Raw genomic sequence first — 16,551 nt, forward strand, 5'->3', positions numbered from 1 at the left:
TACTGCACATTATTTTGTCAAAGTAGTTACAGGACAAACTGTTGCATCTGTTTGGCGGTCTTTCAGACAGTTGATTCTAGTCATGCTTTTAAAGGGTGACTAGTATGACAAGTGGAACTGAAGAAAAGTAAGAAAAGGTCTTTCCCTAGACCATCCAGAAAAGCTGGCTCTGCCAAAGAAAGCAGTTACCTGGGATTCTTTACACAGTTGTTACCTCTGTCCTCATTTCCTTGCAGTGAAATCAGAATCATATTGATGTTTATGTGACTTTGTTAGGTTTCAGAGTTAGTATCTCCTTCTGCTGTGTTAGGTTCTTTGTGGGCTTCCCCATTTGCTCCATGGTGGGTGTTAATCCTGTATCTCATTTTCAACTACATGACCATTGAGGGAGGACCTAACAACTGCATAAAATATACAGATGAAGTGGTACAGTAAGGAATAGCCCACTTGTGCCTATAAAATAATTTCCTTTGATTTCAGCAGCCTGCAACAGCTGCTCTGAGATTCTTAGGATTCTAGACAGAGAGAAATGCATGTTTGTGACCAGCTCTCACATTTCAGCATGGCTATTGAGTCACTTGTTTTTCTGGGTAGAGTGGGGAAGTGTTGATACTTTGTACTCCTATCTTGAGATCCCTGTGTTTCACTATAGGTTTTATAAAGAAAACATACCCAGCATCTCTTTCATGCCGTTAAAAATTGCTGTAGCCCAGCGAGAGAAATACAAAACTCGATTTTGTGTCATGTAGTTATCCAGGTGGATTTTCCAGTAGGTTTACTTTCACCATCATAAAGCTCCTGTAGAGCATATAATGAGTTAGGAAATGTTTTTGCCACAAAAGCAGAGTTGAGACTCACCATAAAAAACTTGATTTTAAAATCTGTGCTGAGCTTCAAGTTCTTGGAACACAGAAAAATGGCTCACACATATCATGAAGACAAATTTGAACAATAGAAGGGGTTGTGCTTACAACCAAGTTTTATTCAAAAGCATTCAAAGATCAAGTAAGATACAGTAGTTACAGCAACATGCATAATCCAGGCATAAAAAATAATTAAATGGATTGTGAGGCAGTGCCTGAGTTTCACCATTGATATTTTTGCTAGGGAGGCTGGAACACTGGCCTCAGAGAATTTTAAAAGCATGTTTTAACAAAGCAGAATCTCTTAAGAGCTGTTGGAAAATGTAAAGAGCTAAGGTTTTGATTTGCTTCCCCTCCACCCCCAGTTATAATGTTCAGTCTTGAGAGACTTTTAAAACTGGAAGCTCTTAGAGATGACCAAAAAAAAAAAAAAAAAAGAAAGAAAAAAAATAATAGAGAATGACAGCATATTAGCAACTCCAGCTTTTTACTTGAATAGTATCTGAAATATTGAACAGAACAAGCTCTTCATCCCTTGTCATTTGAATTTTGACTGATACAGCCAGTATTCACAAAGGGATTTTTGAAGTAGGTTAAATAAGAACTCCCTAATGAAAAAAACGCACTAGTTTGAAATCAGTCAATTTAATTACTGTGGTTTATGAAGGCCATTACCCATTGCTGATTACTAGGGTGATAAAATCTTTAAGCTTTGGTAGCCTCCATAGGGGGTGAGCCGATCTAAGTAGAGCAAAGTCCAGTCATTATCACCCTAAATACTTGTGTTTCTCATTACAATATTCATTACTTTAGGTTACTGTGAATGCTTTGAGGTCTTTATGTAAGCACTGGTTTATCCTCCCGTAGAAAAACAATGTTGTTATGTTGATAAGTTAAAACCAAGCATGTATATACTTTTACAATTTAAAATGAGGCTTGGCTACATCCAGACATAGAAACGCATGCGTTTACGCCTGTGAGTACCCCTGTACACTACTATTCATGGCTGTGTGCTTGTCAATACGGTCTTACTAGTCTGGTAAGAAATGGAAAAGGATATGAGTTACCTCATTTTTCCAGTCTGTTTTGGTAGTTAAATAAATTGGAATGGAGGCTTGTGATCCTAGTAACAGTCTTTTTTAGGGAAGTACTTTTCAAGAGGGAAAAGTGAGCCGTGATCTAACTAACCTGACTTACGCAAGGCTGGGTGCTGAGGGTTGGAGCTGTTTATCTCCAGTGCCAGCTCAGGGCCCTGCACTTCCCTTTCCCTGCCACCTCTTGCACATCATGTGGCATCACTGCCTCTGCCCTTCCCAGTCACCTTCATCACGGCCTTCTGACCTACAAAGCAGCTTCATGAAACTGGTGTTACTTAAAAGGTGACCTCAACATCATTTCCCCTCTTGTTGAAAAATGTGTATTTTTAAAAAAGACACTTGAAACGTAGCAGGGAGAGGTGTGGATCTGGGCCTGTAGAAAGAGGCTGAAGTACTTGGCGTGACTAGCCGAGGAAGTCTGAGCCTGGTGGCAATATAGATGGTGCATGTACTCACAGAGACAGGAGTGCTTGGGGACAGAGAGAGCGCGAAGCTGAGCATGCTGCAACCAGCGCATGTGGCTGCAAGCTGGCCACGTATTCGAGTCAAAAATAAGAGGAATATTTTTAACTGTCGGAAGGCTGAAGTTCCAGAGCGTGTAGGGACAGTGGGACAAACAGCCTTTCAGAGTGGAGCCTGTCAACAGGACTTCGTGATGTGCTGGTGTGTGATACAGCAGTGGGTTGCACCTGGTGTGCAGGGTCACTCTCCTGCCTATGCCACGACCTATGCTTGTTCTTGGTAATGACAGAGTTTCTTTTGTTTCAATATATGTATAAATGAACATGAAATTCCACTTTTCATTTTACTACTGGAATATTACTTGTTAAAACTGAAGGAGGAAGTGCCAGACTTTTAACAAAGATACTCTTCCTCTCATTTGTTGGTTAGACAGTGGAATAAAATGGGCATTAGTGAATACAGACAGAAAGAGGAGGTGGGAGGGTTAAGTAGTCATCCTAAAAACTCAATTGATTCTTTATCCTTACCTTCCAGTTGCTTGTGATGGAATACATCAGTAGTTCTCCAGAGACAGCTTACTGTCTCCCCAGAGAATTTCATGGGGTAAAAAGACATGAGTTTCCAATATGATAGAAATATCTTTTATAAGAATTCCTCAACTCCTCATCATATGAAATAACAAGCTTAAGAAAACCAGTCGACCAACCAACAAAAATCTGGCTCCAGTCCTTTTTATTCATTTGCACACTACTTTTAAAGCCAACGTATGTTTCCTTTTCCCTTGCAAAGGCCCAGATCCTCCCCCTGCAGAGAGGATCAGAGAGAACAAGCCACATGTGACAGGAGTTAATCATGTAGCTTAATGCACTATTAGAAGGCACTCAGATAACGAAGTGATGAGAGCAGCAGAAGAGAAGCTGTAAGAGATCATTCCCTTTCTGCACAGTAAAGTCTGCAGGAGGGGCAGAAGGGAGAGCTATATGTGACAAATCTTCCTGCTGGGATTTTCCTCCTGAGCTGGAAAACGCTGTAAAGGGTAAGAGAGAAAGAAGAAAGGCAGGCTTCAGGTTAGACATACTGATCCATCTACTGTATGTTTAGCTCACCGGCACTACCAATGGCTTCACTACCAGCTCCTTAGTTACTGCTGCTCCTGAAAACCTTTCAAGAGGGTCAGTGGAAAGAATAATCTGGGTCCAGGCTTTCCATGGTAGTTGTAGGTGAGGCAGTGGAAGCTAAGTGAGTGCTTAGCTGGTCTGCCCCATCCTGACCCTGCATCCTGGGACACTGGTGGGTGACAGCGCTGAAGGCAATGCATGTTAATAGTTTCATGGAGTATGCATTTTAAATATCTAGTTAGTCTGTTGGGTGATCTTTTCTCTGAAAGTTTTTACCCTCTTTCTAATGTAAAAAGAAGCGTTACTTAAAAAAAGTTCATAACTTTTAAGTAACAGAGACTATGGAAGGGGCAAAGTACCAAATGCAAAATTTATTTTAAGCTTAGTTTGTGTGCAGCAACCTGCAAATTTCGTTGAAATTCATATGTTATCATTGTGCTGAAACAAGAGCTGCTTTGTATAATTAATTTTCTTCATGATGCTTCTGTGGTCAGTAGCAATTTTCATTTTGGGAATCCTTAACTCCATTTTCAATCTTCCTTTATGGTTTACAAAATGGTCTGTATTTTGAACATGAAAAAATATTTAATTCTTGACTTGAAAAGTAATGGTTAAACTAAAATATCAGCTGAGGGTAACTGAGCCTTAATACATCCTATTTGGCAGCTAAAATTCTATGTTCAGTGTTTAATTTAAAAGTGAAAGATATCCTCCACTGCCTAGAGTGATGAAAAAGTCTATGTCTGAAATGAAAAAAAAAACCCCACCACCAAACAACAAAACAAACCCCACTGCTATTTCATGTGAGCTTTTGTAGGTAATGAGATGCGTGCAAGATCTCAGGGAAGACAGCAGCTCTCCTGCAAACCAAAATCTTTGAGTAGTTTACAAGGCACTTTGGTGAGAGCCAGTTTGCCAACAGGGAGCCAGAAAGCCATGGCAGAAGTCATCTACAGTTCCTGTTCTGACAGATTTCCTGGCCTGAATCATGTCATGGACATGGTTGACTTAGCTCGGGAAGGAAGCAAGGTGAGCTCAAGACACCATGATTTATTTCTTCCCTGAGGCGATAGTCCTTCACTCAGCTGAACTTCCAGGGAGCCACCTTTGCCAGCGCAGCTACCCCACAGGCTGAAGCTGTAGTATTTCAAGTAAAAGTGATGGGACAGTTCTTCCAATCGATGTAGTTGCAGTTAAAAAAAAAAAAAAAAAAAAAAAAAAAGGTAGATATTGGAGAGACCAGTATGTTGAAGGCTCCTTTACCTTCTGGTTTTGATCCATATGGTATTTTTTTGCTTTCTAGTACGACGATGAGAACTGATAACATAATTTGGTAGAGGAGGAATCTCCTGATCCCTTAGCTCTGAGCATTAAATGTCCTGAAACTCACGCAAAAAAAAAAAAATTACGGTAGTTTTCAATGACTTTTGAGAAATGGCAGTCAAAGCAGGACTGAGACCCCCATTGGAGATGAATGACAGCGTCCCTGACTGGTTTTCTTAATCAACCTGTAAACTGATGGCATTACTAAAGCATTGGAAAGGTAGGAACTGCAAGAACTTTGCTGCTTAGGGCACTGCCTCTTTTGAAGCAAAATTGTTAGTTTTTCTGAAGCATGGTAGATGCCCTTTCTGCTCCCACAGCTGATCAATTATATTAAGTGTCTCTTTGTTTCCAAGGACTTGAACAGGCCAATATATCTGCCTTTGAAAATATCACTTAAGGAGATCCGTAGGGGAGGATCCCCACAATGTGACTGGTGAAAGCAGTCTGGTGTGCTTAACAACAGGCTGAGCTTATAGCTTAACATTTGTGTTTTTAAAACAAATCCAAGGAAACAAAAGTAATCTGAATTTCACCTTTCAGTCATCGCTTTCAAAATGACTGGTGATTATTCACTATTTTATCCTCTGTATTCAATATCAAGTGCAGCATTTTGATACATTAATTAAGGGAAGCATAATCTGATAACTTTGACATCATTCTTTCTGGTTAACTCGGGAGAGCCTGAGCCAACTCTGATATTTAGGTGGAACTGAAGCATTGTCTACAATTAAAGATACTTTCCAATTCCTTGTTTTCTTTCCCATACACACTATCAAGTTTTAATCCTTCAGGCTGAAGTTTTCCATAATTGGTATTTGCTTCCAGCACAGGTTTTGTTGTTTCTTGCTTTTTTTTTACTTTTTTTTTTTTTAAGATTAAAGACATATCATTACACAAAATTAATAACATGCTCAAATTGAGGGAGTTAGCCTTAACTCTGACATTTCCTATCTTTGAAGTGTTACAGTCTGCAGTCTTAATGTTCTGTTAACATGCATTTGTATGTCATGTATGTATAATTTATGGACTACATTTTAGTCTGTTCTCCTGTTAGGCTGGCATCAAGATGACTGCTGCAGACAGGGCTAAGTTTAGAAAAGAATTAATGGGCATTCAAATGCTTGAGTTCCTATGTAGGCCCTTTATACAGTGTATCTTTGCACATTACATATAAATTATTAAAATAACACCATTGTTTGCTTGGTATTCAAAACATAATTTACCATCAACTATGTAATAATTCAGCAGCTACTGTTCTCCTTGGGAGAAAAAGTTGAAGTGTGCTGAAAATGGATTCAGTTTCTGTTTGAGATTAAGGGTTTTTTGTCATATAAGCTAATATTTTGTCTTCTTTTTACTATGGCAGCGCTACTTAAATCAGGCCCTGCTGGTGAATTGCAAAGAAATAAATCACAACAGACATTAATCTAGATGAGGGCTAAGTAATTAACTTCATAGAAGGGTGGTGTATACTGTGTCTGTGACACTAGATTGACTGCTGCGCATAGAATAAATGCAATATTTAGGCTGCCTATGGTATTCCACCCCTTCAATTAAGTAAACAAATATATATAGAGCTACTCTGGAGTGTATCCTTTGTGGTCTAAACACTGTATCTTATTAAAATCATCTGCATGCAGTATGTGGGGTTTGAGTTCCTGCCAGTGGTTTCATCCATTGTTAACAGCGATGATCAGCTCTCCCAAGAGTTAAATACAGTGGTACTATAGTTATGTGAAAAGGGTGCTCTTGGTTACTTTGGTGGCCATTTCGTTGCGTATTACCTCCCACTTTGTTTCCATCCATGTGTGTGGCATAGGGTGTTGCCTGGAAAAATATAGGCTTTTTCAGGGAAAAAAAATCCATATAGGTTGAGAGAAAAATTAAAGGCAGTCTGTAATTGATTCTGGGGGGCAAGACCAGGGCCAGAATAGGTGCATGCTTGCCTGCTGTATGTGTGCTTGTCAAGATACTTAATATTTACATTTACATATCTATTTTCCTATCAGTGGTAGTGATAAAACATCTGTTGAACTCCAGAAGATAGGATCAGTTGCTTAAAGCGGAACTGTAATTCTTGGGTTTCATTTGTAAATATTACAGTCCTCATTCTGGAAGTGCTCTTTTACCCAGAAAATTAGACCAATTGTCTGTTCTACTTTTTAGAAGACATCAAACTGAAGTAGTTATGTTGTGTCATCATTAAAAATATTTTTACCTGTGTTGTCATAGCTGCATTCAGATGTTAATTCATCACACAAAGTATTTGCAGCACATTTATTTTCTATACAGCACTTAATTTTAGAGGGTGATACAGACAATATAGGTTGACAAAAATTCTTCTTAGGGAAAATAGTTAAAATTATATTTGCCTGAAGCTACATTTATTTGATGATGCTATTAAATTGAAAGAATATAAAAATAGTGATAAACCACATACACAAATAACTTGGTGTGAAGTCTGAGATTTTAGTCATTAAAGTTAGTTTACCAGACTTGCTATTTTCCAGAAACTCAAATTAATCTGAATATTTTCTAAGCTTTAATTAGCTATCTCTTCAAAGAGTGTTTAGATTGCCCTTCTCAAAAGTTATAATAGCAACAGAGTATTTTAGAGATGAGAGGAGCATTAATTTTCATATTTTGTTTTCCCTGCTGGGTATGAGATTTTTTTGCAAATATGGTTGTGTTGAAGCGGAGACAAGTAAACAGGGTTGTCTAAAATAAGGTCAGCCTTTACCTCCAAACAGCAGCAAACCCAAATGCAGCTAATAAAAGATGCGTGTTAATCAGAACATCTCTTATCTTCAGGAGCACAGTGACTAGCTATAGAAACCCAGCAACCTATATCAGAACAAGGTTTTCTATATACAAAACTAAGAATGCATTGTACTTCTACGAAATGTGTTTGAATGGGTCACAGGTTTTTGAATCGGGAACCGCTGTCACCCTTAGAGTGTATCTTGGACCACCATGCAGGCTCGTCTGCAAATGTCTAATTGAAAACAGTGTGTGGCAATACAGTTGTGCAGGCCGGCTGCAGACCACATACTTTGGCAGGTCATTCCAAGTCGTGGTGTAACGGTTCATTTTCAGATTCTCCTTTTACACCTGTGTCCACGGGATGTGTGTGTTAGAAGCGCTTATAAACTGTTCTGGTTGGAAAAATTTGCCCCTTCAGAATAACCCCACAGTCGGAGACAATGCTGAGGAAGTTCTTCCCATGGCTGTTTTTGCTTTGAGGCATCTAAACTCCAGGGAAAACAAGCGAACAAATTATTATTAACCTAGTGATTGGGATTGCATGATACTTTCACCAGTGATCAGCGCTGCAGGTTATGAACCAGTGTCTCAGTGACAGGCAGAGTGACCCGTGACGTACAGTCATTAAAAGGAAATGCCATAGGATGAACATTGATGACTGGGCTCCCTTTGAGTCTATGGGACAGTGGTTTTTCCAAAGTGGAAGTGGCTGCTGCTGCTGCTGCTGCTGCAATTGCATTTTATCTCCTTGGGAGAGTCCCCAGCCCTCAGAGGAGAGCTGTGCTGGACAAGAGTGTTGGAGGGATGAAGGCAGGAAGAGTTAGTCTGCTCCCATCCCAAAGATTTACAGGCTCCAGGGAAGGCAAGAAGCCAGGAATAAAGTGAAATATCCTCAATGAATAATTCATTTGCTGGAAAGTGGTTTTTCAGGGAAACTGAAGCTATACAGAGATTTGGACAAATTGAGCTGAAACACTCTCAGCCATAAAAAAGATGGATAGGAGAGGAATATATGAAAATCTTGAAATATGTTGTAATATCTTATTTCAGCCTTCTGGATAGATTCCTTTAAAAGGCACATTCAAAGCTGTGGTTTGGTTTTTTTTTTTCTTTGTCTCAAAATAATCCCTTTTTCTTTTTCTTAATAGACATAACTTAAAAGAGCAAATGTTACTTGAAGGTGTTAAATGATCTGAAAATGAAATTTATGTTGATTTTTGTCTTCAGGCATTGGGGTTTTTTGTTGCATTTCTGTTTGCTGGGGGAGCCCAGCACTAGCTGACACAAATGGCAGCATTGAGAGTTGTCTGGTCAGAGCATCTCCTTGTCCTGAGTTCTCTCTTGCGGTTTTAAGAGTAGTAGTGTTCAGTAAAGTTGCTAATAGTACAGTTTCTGGGAGAATGCGGGAAATACAGTTTGTGTTTGTAGGATCCCTGGTATATGGATTGGAAGCTCTGTACACAGAGGAAGTATCTGCCTTGACAAGAAGATGGAGGAGGCGGTTTGTGGTGAAGCTCACATTCATGCTGCTACCTGCAACTGCGACCTGGCGAGCCCTGGGGGGCAGGGGGCTCTGTCACTGTCATACCAGGGTGCATAAACCATCTCCTTGGTCAGTACTAGCGCTGAGGGGGGCGTCTGTTGGTGCTTCAGGGCTAGAAAGGTAACAGGTAAGTGAAGTGCCTGGCTAGGGTGATCAACCCAGGAAACACAGAGAAGCTTCTTCAAAAATCTAAGTGCTCTATGGTGGCACCATGAGATACAGTTTTGCTGTGCCCTGCATAAATCACATAGAATTGTGACACACGGGCAAGGCAAAGCCAGGTGCTCGTCAGGAAGATCCTGGCAGTCATTTCCCTTGGGTCTGCTCATTTTATCCTTTACCTACAGTGGAGAATAGGCACAAGTTGAACAATATTACCTTTAAGCTTTACAAGCCTCATTGCTTCAAAATCTGCTGTAACCCCATGACTCTGAAAAATGAACAGGGGGGGCCTACTGTGGCTGACCTATGTGGCCCAGCCAGGCAGATCCCTGCCTTCCAAATCTGGATGTTGTTCAGCTCCTCTCCAGTCTTGAAAGCACAGCTCAACACATGGTCACCCAAAAAAGAAGAGAGTGAGGAATGATACTAGAGACGAGGGGCTTCTACCTGGCCAGGAACCAGCCACCTCTAGTAGGTGGGAAGAAGAAAAATACAGGGAGATCTCTGCTCCTACTTTACAATCCTTTCACTGTTGCATCCCATCATCTCACTTTCTATTTGTATTTGTATTTCTGTTCTGTCCAGTCAAGAGTTGCCTTCCCTTGGTGTATGTACGTATGGTGGATGGCAGGAGCGCAGACCGAGAGATTCACATAGCTATAATGTTGTTAACCTATAATAAGATAAACTGATAACTGTAATGCCTCACCGGAATAGGCCGGAATGTGTTTAGTGTTACTATCTGGAGACTGGCACTGGGACAGCTGACATTACCGATCCACCTCTGCGGTGCATAGCATGAACGGTGGCTGCGGCGTATCAGCCCTTGCGTGCAGCACAGCCAGGCTCAGTGCGGGGGCTCAGCTGAGCTCACTTGGCGTGGGGGTCCGAAGGCTGCTGGCTGGGAGGGCTGCCCAGGGAGGCGCCCCTTTGCCAGCTGTGCTAGCTGGCTGCGCCGTTTAGCCAGGAGGAGCGTGCTGCAGGGTTATCTTTTCTTACCCAATTTCATAGTAGTGAAGATGGCGGAAGAATCAGTGCTGAGGGTTTGCATCACGTAAATCAATTTTTTAATATCGGCAAGAAAAACAGGTTGTGAACTAGTTTAAATGACAAAATCTTAAATGTGCCTAGTATTTAGTATGTTGCATTTCTTTGTTATTTATTATACATTATTGATCATGCACTTTCAGATGCTCACAGGTATTGAGTGCTTTTGGAAGAATGTTTTATGAAAGCGAATGGGGGGGAGACTAAAAAGTTGATAGTGATATAAAGAAAACATTTATTTTTTTTTTTAAATGAGAGACACCAATTGTCCTGAGTTAAAGCTTTACCCAATTACAAATGGGTCACCATCCTAACATCTTGAGAAGATGTTTTCCTGTGCTAAATTCTCACTCCTGTAACCAGATGAGCATGTGTAACTTCACAAGCAGAAGCAGGTTTATGTGGATGCATGAACTTGTAGTCACACTTGCAGGTTGGTAGGCTTGCAGCCTGAGCTCTTTTGATATTTTAAAAGCCAAAGAGAAGATAAAAGTACCCCTCTTCCAACAGCTTAACAAAGTTTGGCTAAAGTCACCACCTTGCTTCGATAATACTGGTTTTCCTCATTAGAATTGCTATCTGACGCAACCTTTATTAAGTTTATTTAAGTTAACTTTATTTAAGTTAAAGCAGCGTAATTAAGTCAATTAATTAGATGTGCATGGCACTTACCTTCCATTGTGAAGGGATCAAAGGAGAACACCTAAGAGCATTTATTTTCTTGTTCTGCTCCATACCTTAGTGTCAGTTCATTCAAATAACCTTCTAACCCAAAGGTTAACATATTAAGTTATTATGCTTTGGTGAACATCTCTACCCTACGTCGACACCATGACTGCTGGTACTCAACGTGTGCTGCTTTGTAGTAACTGGAAGTGGACAGAAAAATGGTAAAAACGCCGGACCAGTGAGGAACACCCAGATTGCTCTAAACCTCTGCCCTTCCTCTGTGAAGTACCTCCTCATTTCTTCCACCCCTGCCCTGGTATTTATAGAGAAAACTTACGCAGAGAAGCTGAAACGGAGATTCCACAGATAGACCCAGACCTCCAACGTTTGTGGGTGTCAGTGTGCCTGGCTGAAGGAACTTGAATGGAAAATGACTGGAAGGAGAGCATGAATTCAGACGAGAATTTGAGTTGGAATTTGTGGATGCTTTTGTTTTTATTTGTGGTCTTTTGCTGTACAACTATAGTGGTTCAGTACTAGGGCTTTGACAGAAGGAAGTAGGAGGGTGGGAATAAAAGTCAGTTTTTCCTTTTGACTTCATTATTACCAAGGTTTCCCTCTGCATCCCTGGGGAATTTATATTAAGAGAGGTTTATTCTACTAACAGTCTGTTAGCAGGATTGGCCCCTCGTTGAAAGCATGATGCCGTGCTTGAGGTTAAATAAGGTGAAATAAGAAGTTCTAAGGAATCAGATTGTGTATGGCCACTGAATGTTTTCATCTCTCTGCTAAAGGTATTCACTTCCATCATTAATTGTTTTGTGAACTGAGTCATTAAAACCAGCCCAGGTCTTGCTGACACTGTCAACTAACAGTAGTGCATGTAATACATACGTTTGTGGGGGAGACTCTTAAGTTTGAGATACCGATTTGTTTTAACAGGTTGGACTTCAGTTTTATTTGTCTGTAGCTGTGCTGTGGAGTAAAGGAAATTAAGTTATCTCAATATGTAATGTTTTTCTTTAGAGTGACATATTGTCTTCTTCAGCCATAATACAATATAATGTTGTTTAGGACTTTAAAAGACAAGGAGAAACCAGGCTTTATTAAACTCAGTAAGTCCTTTGCCTAGGATATTGTCACACTTCAATGATTTTACTACTTGAAAGAAGTGAGACACCTTTCATGTTTTCATTCAAGCGTCTGATAAATGATAGTGCTGTACGCATCGCAAGAAATAAAATCTTTCAGGACACAAGCGATAGTAACAGGGAAATTGCTATCCAGCTGGTTTTGGTTGCACCTCTGATAGAAGGATGTCCGCACTGTCCCTTGACTTACTATACAGCAGCTTGTATAGGTGTGTGGCTGTGACCAAACCCATGCTGTGGGTACTTGTGTGCTGGTGCGCTGCCCTCCCTTCTGGTGTTACATTTCCTTCTGCTGTCTTTGAAAGAACAGGGCTGTCTTTCAAATGAAGACCACAGCAAACCCACATCTGTGTGTGTAAGCGTGAGACAGCTGTCTCATATGATTTACTCCTGCAACGCTGGTCTCCATTCCTGGCATACTTAGCCGGCCATCTGCATGGCATTTTTGGTGGTGTTGCAAAAGAGATCGATCAGTACAGACTGAATATTGAGTACCACAGACTGGATTAGCTAAGGTCATACTTGTTCTTTGGTCTAAAGGCATCCATTTGCTGAGGCAGACAGCAGTTTGGTATATGCCCTGTTGTTTCCAAACAGTCACCTTCTTCAGTACCAAGCACTGCATAGTATCTTGAAACAGTTATTTTTTTCATATTATATTCAGGACGTGATGACAGGGCTTCAAGAGGGCAGTAAAAATGTGCGTGGTTCATCTGGATGCTTGTTGCTGTTTTTCTGGAATTTGAGTTAGTGAAAACAAAGTTAGAGAAAACTGCTTGCTTGTTTTTTGTTTTTTTTTTTTTTAATTATCTCAATCCCAGCTTGCATTATCTTCCAGAAATTGTAGTATTGGATCCAGCTGGAAATGACTGCAGTATTATTTTGCCATAGCAGTAAAGGGTTTTGTCTGGAAGTTTAGCTATTTAGATTACATGTCCCTCTTGAAGCCTAATGTTCAAGATCTCTTCATTAGAAACATCAATGGTATTAAATGGAAATGGGTCTTGCACAATGATATAAAAAATCAGACCAGTAACATAGTACCCAGTTGGTATAACATTTCCATTATAATGCATTTCTTGTAATTATGAATTCCTTAACATAGAGGAGGGTAAATAACACAATATATTTATTTTACTCTTCAGAGCTTTAATGAACTTCAGGAAAACAGTTTCAGTGCAGTGTTGTAAAAGCTCTGTTACCTTGTGCACATCGACCTCGGTCCTGCAAACAATTACACTCAGGCGTGGCCTCACCGACCTCAAATGGCCAGCCCACGTGTGTGAAGTTAAACGTACGTGTATATTCTTGTAGAGATGGAAAATCTGAAATACTTTAAGCCAGGGGTAGATTTTGCAGCAGCACTCTGGCAAGAAACGTTTCCTTAAAATCACGCAGATAAAGCTGTTTTCTCTGGCAGTGACTGTAAAAGCTCCTTCTAGCTGGTACTGAATGGGAAGCTCCCAGCTGCGTCCTGGGAACTGGGCAGCACATCACAGTGTAACCGGCGCAGGGTGGGCTGGAGAGGCCCATGCCTTGGTGCTCCACCGGCACAGCCATGCTGATGGCAACAGGAGCTCTCCGCAAAGAAAGTGCCTCGATTGTGGGCCAGCGGGAGAGCCCATCTCCCCACGCCGTCTTTTAATTCCCTGTCGGTTTCTCCCCCAGCTGGCTGTTCCACACAACGACGAATGGACCCGCTTTGCTCGGACCCTGGTGGAAATCCGTGCCAACCGGGCAGACAGCGAAGAGGACGGGGCAGTGGAGCTCTCAGCCTAGAGGAGGGGAAGAGGCAGGGGCAGCGCCTGCCGTCGCCAGAACAGCAGCTTTCCCCCGCAGGGTATGCCGGTGTTCAGTGTCAGAGTCAGTCTTGCCGTGGCTTTTGATGCCAGTGTACGTGCCAGTATTGCTCAAAGTATTCCGTATTAATCACGCTGCTTTACACAAGGCTGAAAATATCCAGAGCATTTTCATACTTTATATTTCTGTCTGAAAAGTAAGAAAGAAAAGACAAATCAACCCTTTATGGGTTTAGTTGTTGCCTTTTAACTACTTAGTAGCTGTATTTAATAGCTAGGAACCCCTGGTTAAACTTGTGCTCACATTGCCCTTCTGGCATAGTCCTATTAAATCCATATGAAGCCAGATATGATTATGTGCAGATGTGGTGTGCTTCACTGTATGGGACTGGGCCAAAGACTTTAGATGTGGTGTTTCACATGGTGACTTACATTATGAATGGATGTACTATACGAAAGTTGCTGCTCCTTATTTATTGCGGTGTGCTGCATGGAACATATTTATTTGAAAGCATTAAAATAAACGATCCTAAAGCATGTGCATAATGAGCGAACTGCATTGTCTGTGTGCTGCTGTAGAGGTTACAGTCAAGTCCACGTAACAATTACAGTACATCAGTTGTGCTTCAGATGTAAGATCTATAAAGGTTGGCTTGAGTGGATGGAATGAGTTTCCTTTCTTTTTTTTGTTGTTTTTTTTTTTTTTTAAGATGCCTATTATTTCTAGGCACTTTAACTATATTTCAAATACAGTTGGTCACTGATACTTGTCATGCAAGTTAACACTAACAGTCTGACAAAGGGTTGTGGTTCCCGAGTATGACACTAGCATTGCCAATAAAATCTATCAAGCCCGTTCTGTCGCCGTGTGGTTAATCTTTCCTTGCCAGCAGTGCTCAGCATGTTCATTACCGGTCACTGGCGAGGCACTGGGAAAATGTGACTGCCCTGACTCGCAGAATGCTCATGCAGCTGCTATGTAAATAGATACCTTCAGCTATGGGGACTGGCCAGTAATGGACTTGCATGCATCAGATCCTGCTACAGATTTTACATGAGCAGACACTAATCCATGTCAGCTTCTAGGTTTGATTTATTTATTTTCCCTCCATCCCTAGCACTGCATGCTTACTTGCACACACATGCAGAGCGGCACCATGCTGCCATATGCACTAGAAGAAAAGGAATAGGAACGACAAGGCCTTCTCAAACTGTCTTGAGACACAGGTTGGGATAGGGGACAAGGGAACGGAATATTCTCCTTTACACCAAACTCCTGTGGCTTGAGCAAAGAAATAGGGTGCAGACTGATCTCATTGAGTGCTGTGGCCCCGAGGGACATTGGTGCATGCTGACCTTGGTGGTGAGGCTGCTAGTTATGTTTGCATCACAGCATTATGTTGAGCCAGAGCATGGCTCGGACACTGGGGTTTAACGGTGGTTCACGCTTGAGCAGGCAGGTGAACTATTACAGCAAGAAACACTGAAGGTCAGACAGTAACAAAGATATTGTGTGCAAGTTTGCGGGGAATGTCTCTGGGCAGTCACATTAAGGCATGTATCACCTAATGCTCTTCAGAGCTATGGTCAAACCCAGAATGACTGGGAAGTCTCTGCACTGCTGAACGCCAGAGCAGGCTAGGAAAAGCAGCTGGATTTCCCTTACCTGTAGAGGAATGAAGGCAGCGGGTTGATTAACATTGATATTATGTGGCCTTGCTTCAAAGGCAGGGGGTTGATTGACATGGGCGATGTGCAGCTGTAGCTCCTTCACATGAAGTGGTTAAATAGCCCTGAGGAGTGTGGGAAAGGGCATGGGATGGAGGAGGAGCCTGGAGACAAGGAACAGGGTGGTCTGGCCCCTGGAGGATGGAGAAACAGCACAGACAGTAGAATCTGACCTTTACCACAACCAGTAAAGCCTTGCTGCAGCCTGCTAGGTTGTTTGTGCTGTGACAACTGGTGCCCCGTGTGAGGCTTGAACTGATTTGGACCCAAATTGCAACACTTACTCTCTTGGTGGCTAGAAGTAACTCTTGATGAGAGTGCACGGGCTAGTTCCTTCTTCGTGCTGGAACCTGAAGGTATGTCCCAGTGCCTGTTGACACGTGACCTGAAGCTATTCCCAGTGCCCGCGGAAGTGTCTTGCCCACTGGGCTGTGTAAGCGGGGTTGTCCCCCAGATGAACTGGTTCACACAGCACAAATATGGCTGTTGTTGGTCTGGTGGCTCCCTGGGACTGGAGCCATGTGGGGGCGAGCCTTGTGTTCCTGCTGCTCCCCAGTACTTTGGGATCTGTCCTGAAGGACCAGTGTAGCATGCTGTATTGGGTCTGGCTGGGCTCCACAGCAGCCCTCATAGTGGTGTGCTTGTATTGGTAGCTAGGAAGGTGTCGATAACACGCCAGTGGTTTGGCTACTGCTGAGCAGCGCTGGCGCAGCATCAGGGCTGTCCCCCCAACCTCCGCCCCCACCTCCCACCAGCAGGCTGGGGTGGGCAAGATCTTGGGAGGGGACACAGCCAGGACAGCCGACCCAAACTGACCGAAGGG

At 42.0% G+C, this 16,551-nt stretch overlaps 1 protein-coding gene across 9 annotated transcripts in view; it reads left to right on the forward strand.

Annotated features, from left to right (window-relative positions):
• DYNC1I1 (dynein cytoplasmic 1 intermediate chain 1) overlaps nucleotides 1-14,859 on the forward strand; it is a 193,977-nt gene extending 179,118 nt beyond the window's left edge. For all 9 annotated transcript variants that reach the window (XM_037386335.1, XM_037386336.1, XM_037386333.1 and 6 more), the window contains one exon: nucleotides 13,870-14,859. In XM_037386335.1, coding sequence (XP_037242232.1) covers nucleotides 13,870-13,980 — 111 coding nt within the window. In that variant the 3' untranslated portion in view covers nucleotides 13,981-14,859. The remainder of the gene's footprint in view (nucleotides 1-13,869) is intronic.
• Nucleotides 14,860-16,551: the final 1,692 nt, after the last annotated feature.

Source organism: Falco rusticolus, chromosome 4 (assembly GCF_015220075.1).
Source record: "Falco rusticolus isolate bFalRus1 chromosome 4, bFalRus1.pri, whole genome shotgun sequence".
Taxonomy (NCBI): domain Eukaryota; kingdom Metazoa; phylum Chordata; class Aves; order Falconiformes; family Falconidae; genus Falco; species Falco rusticolus.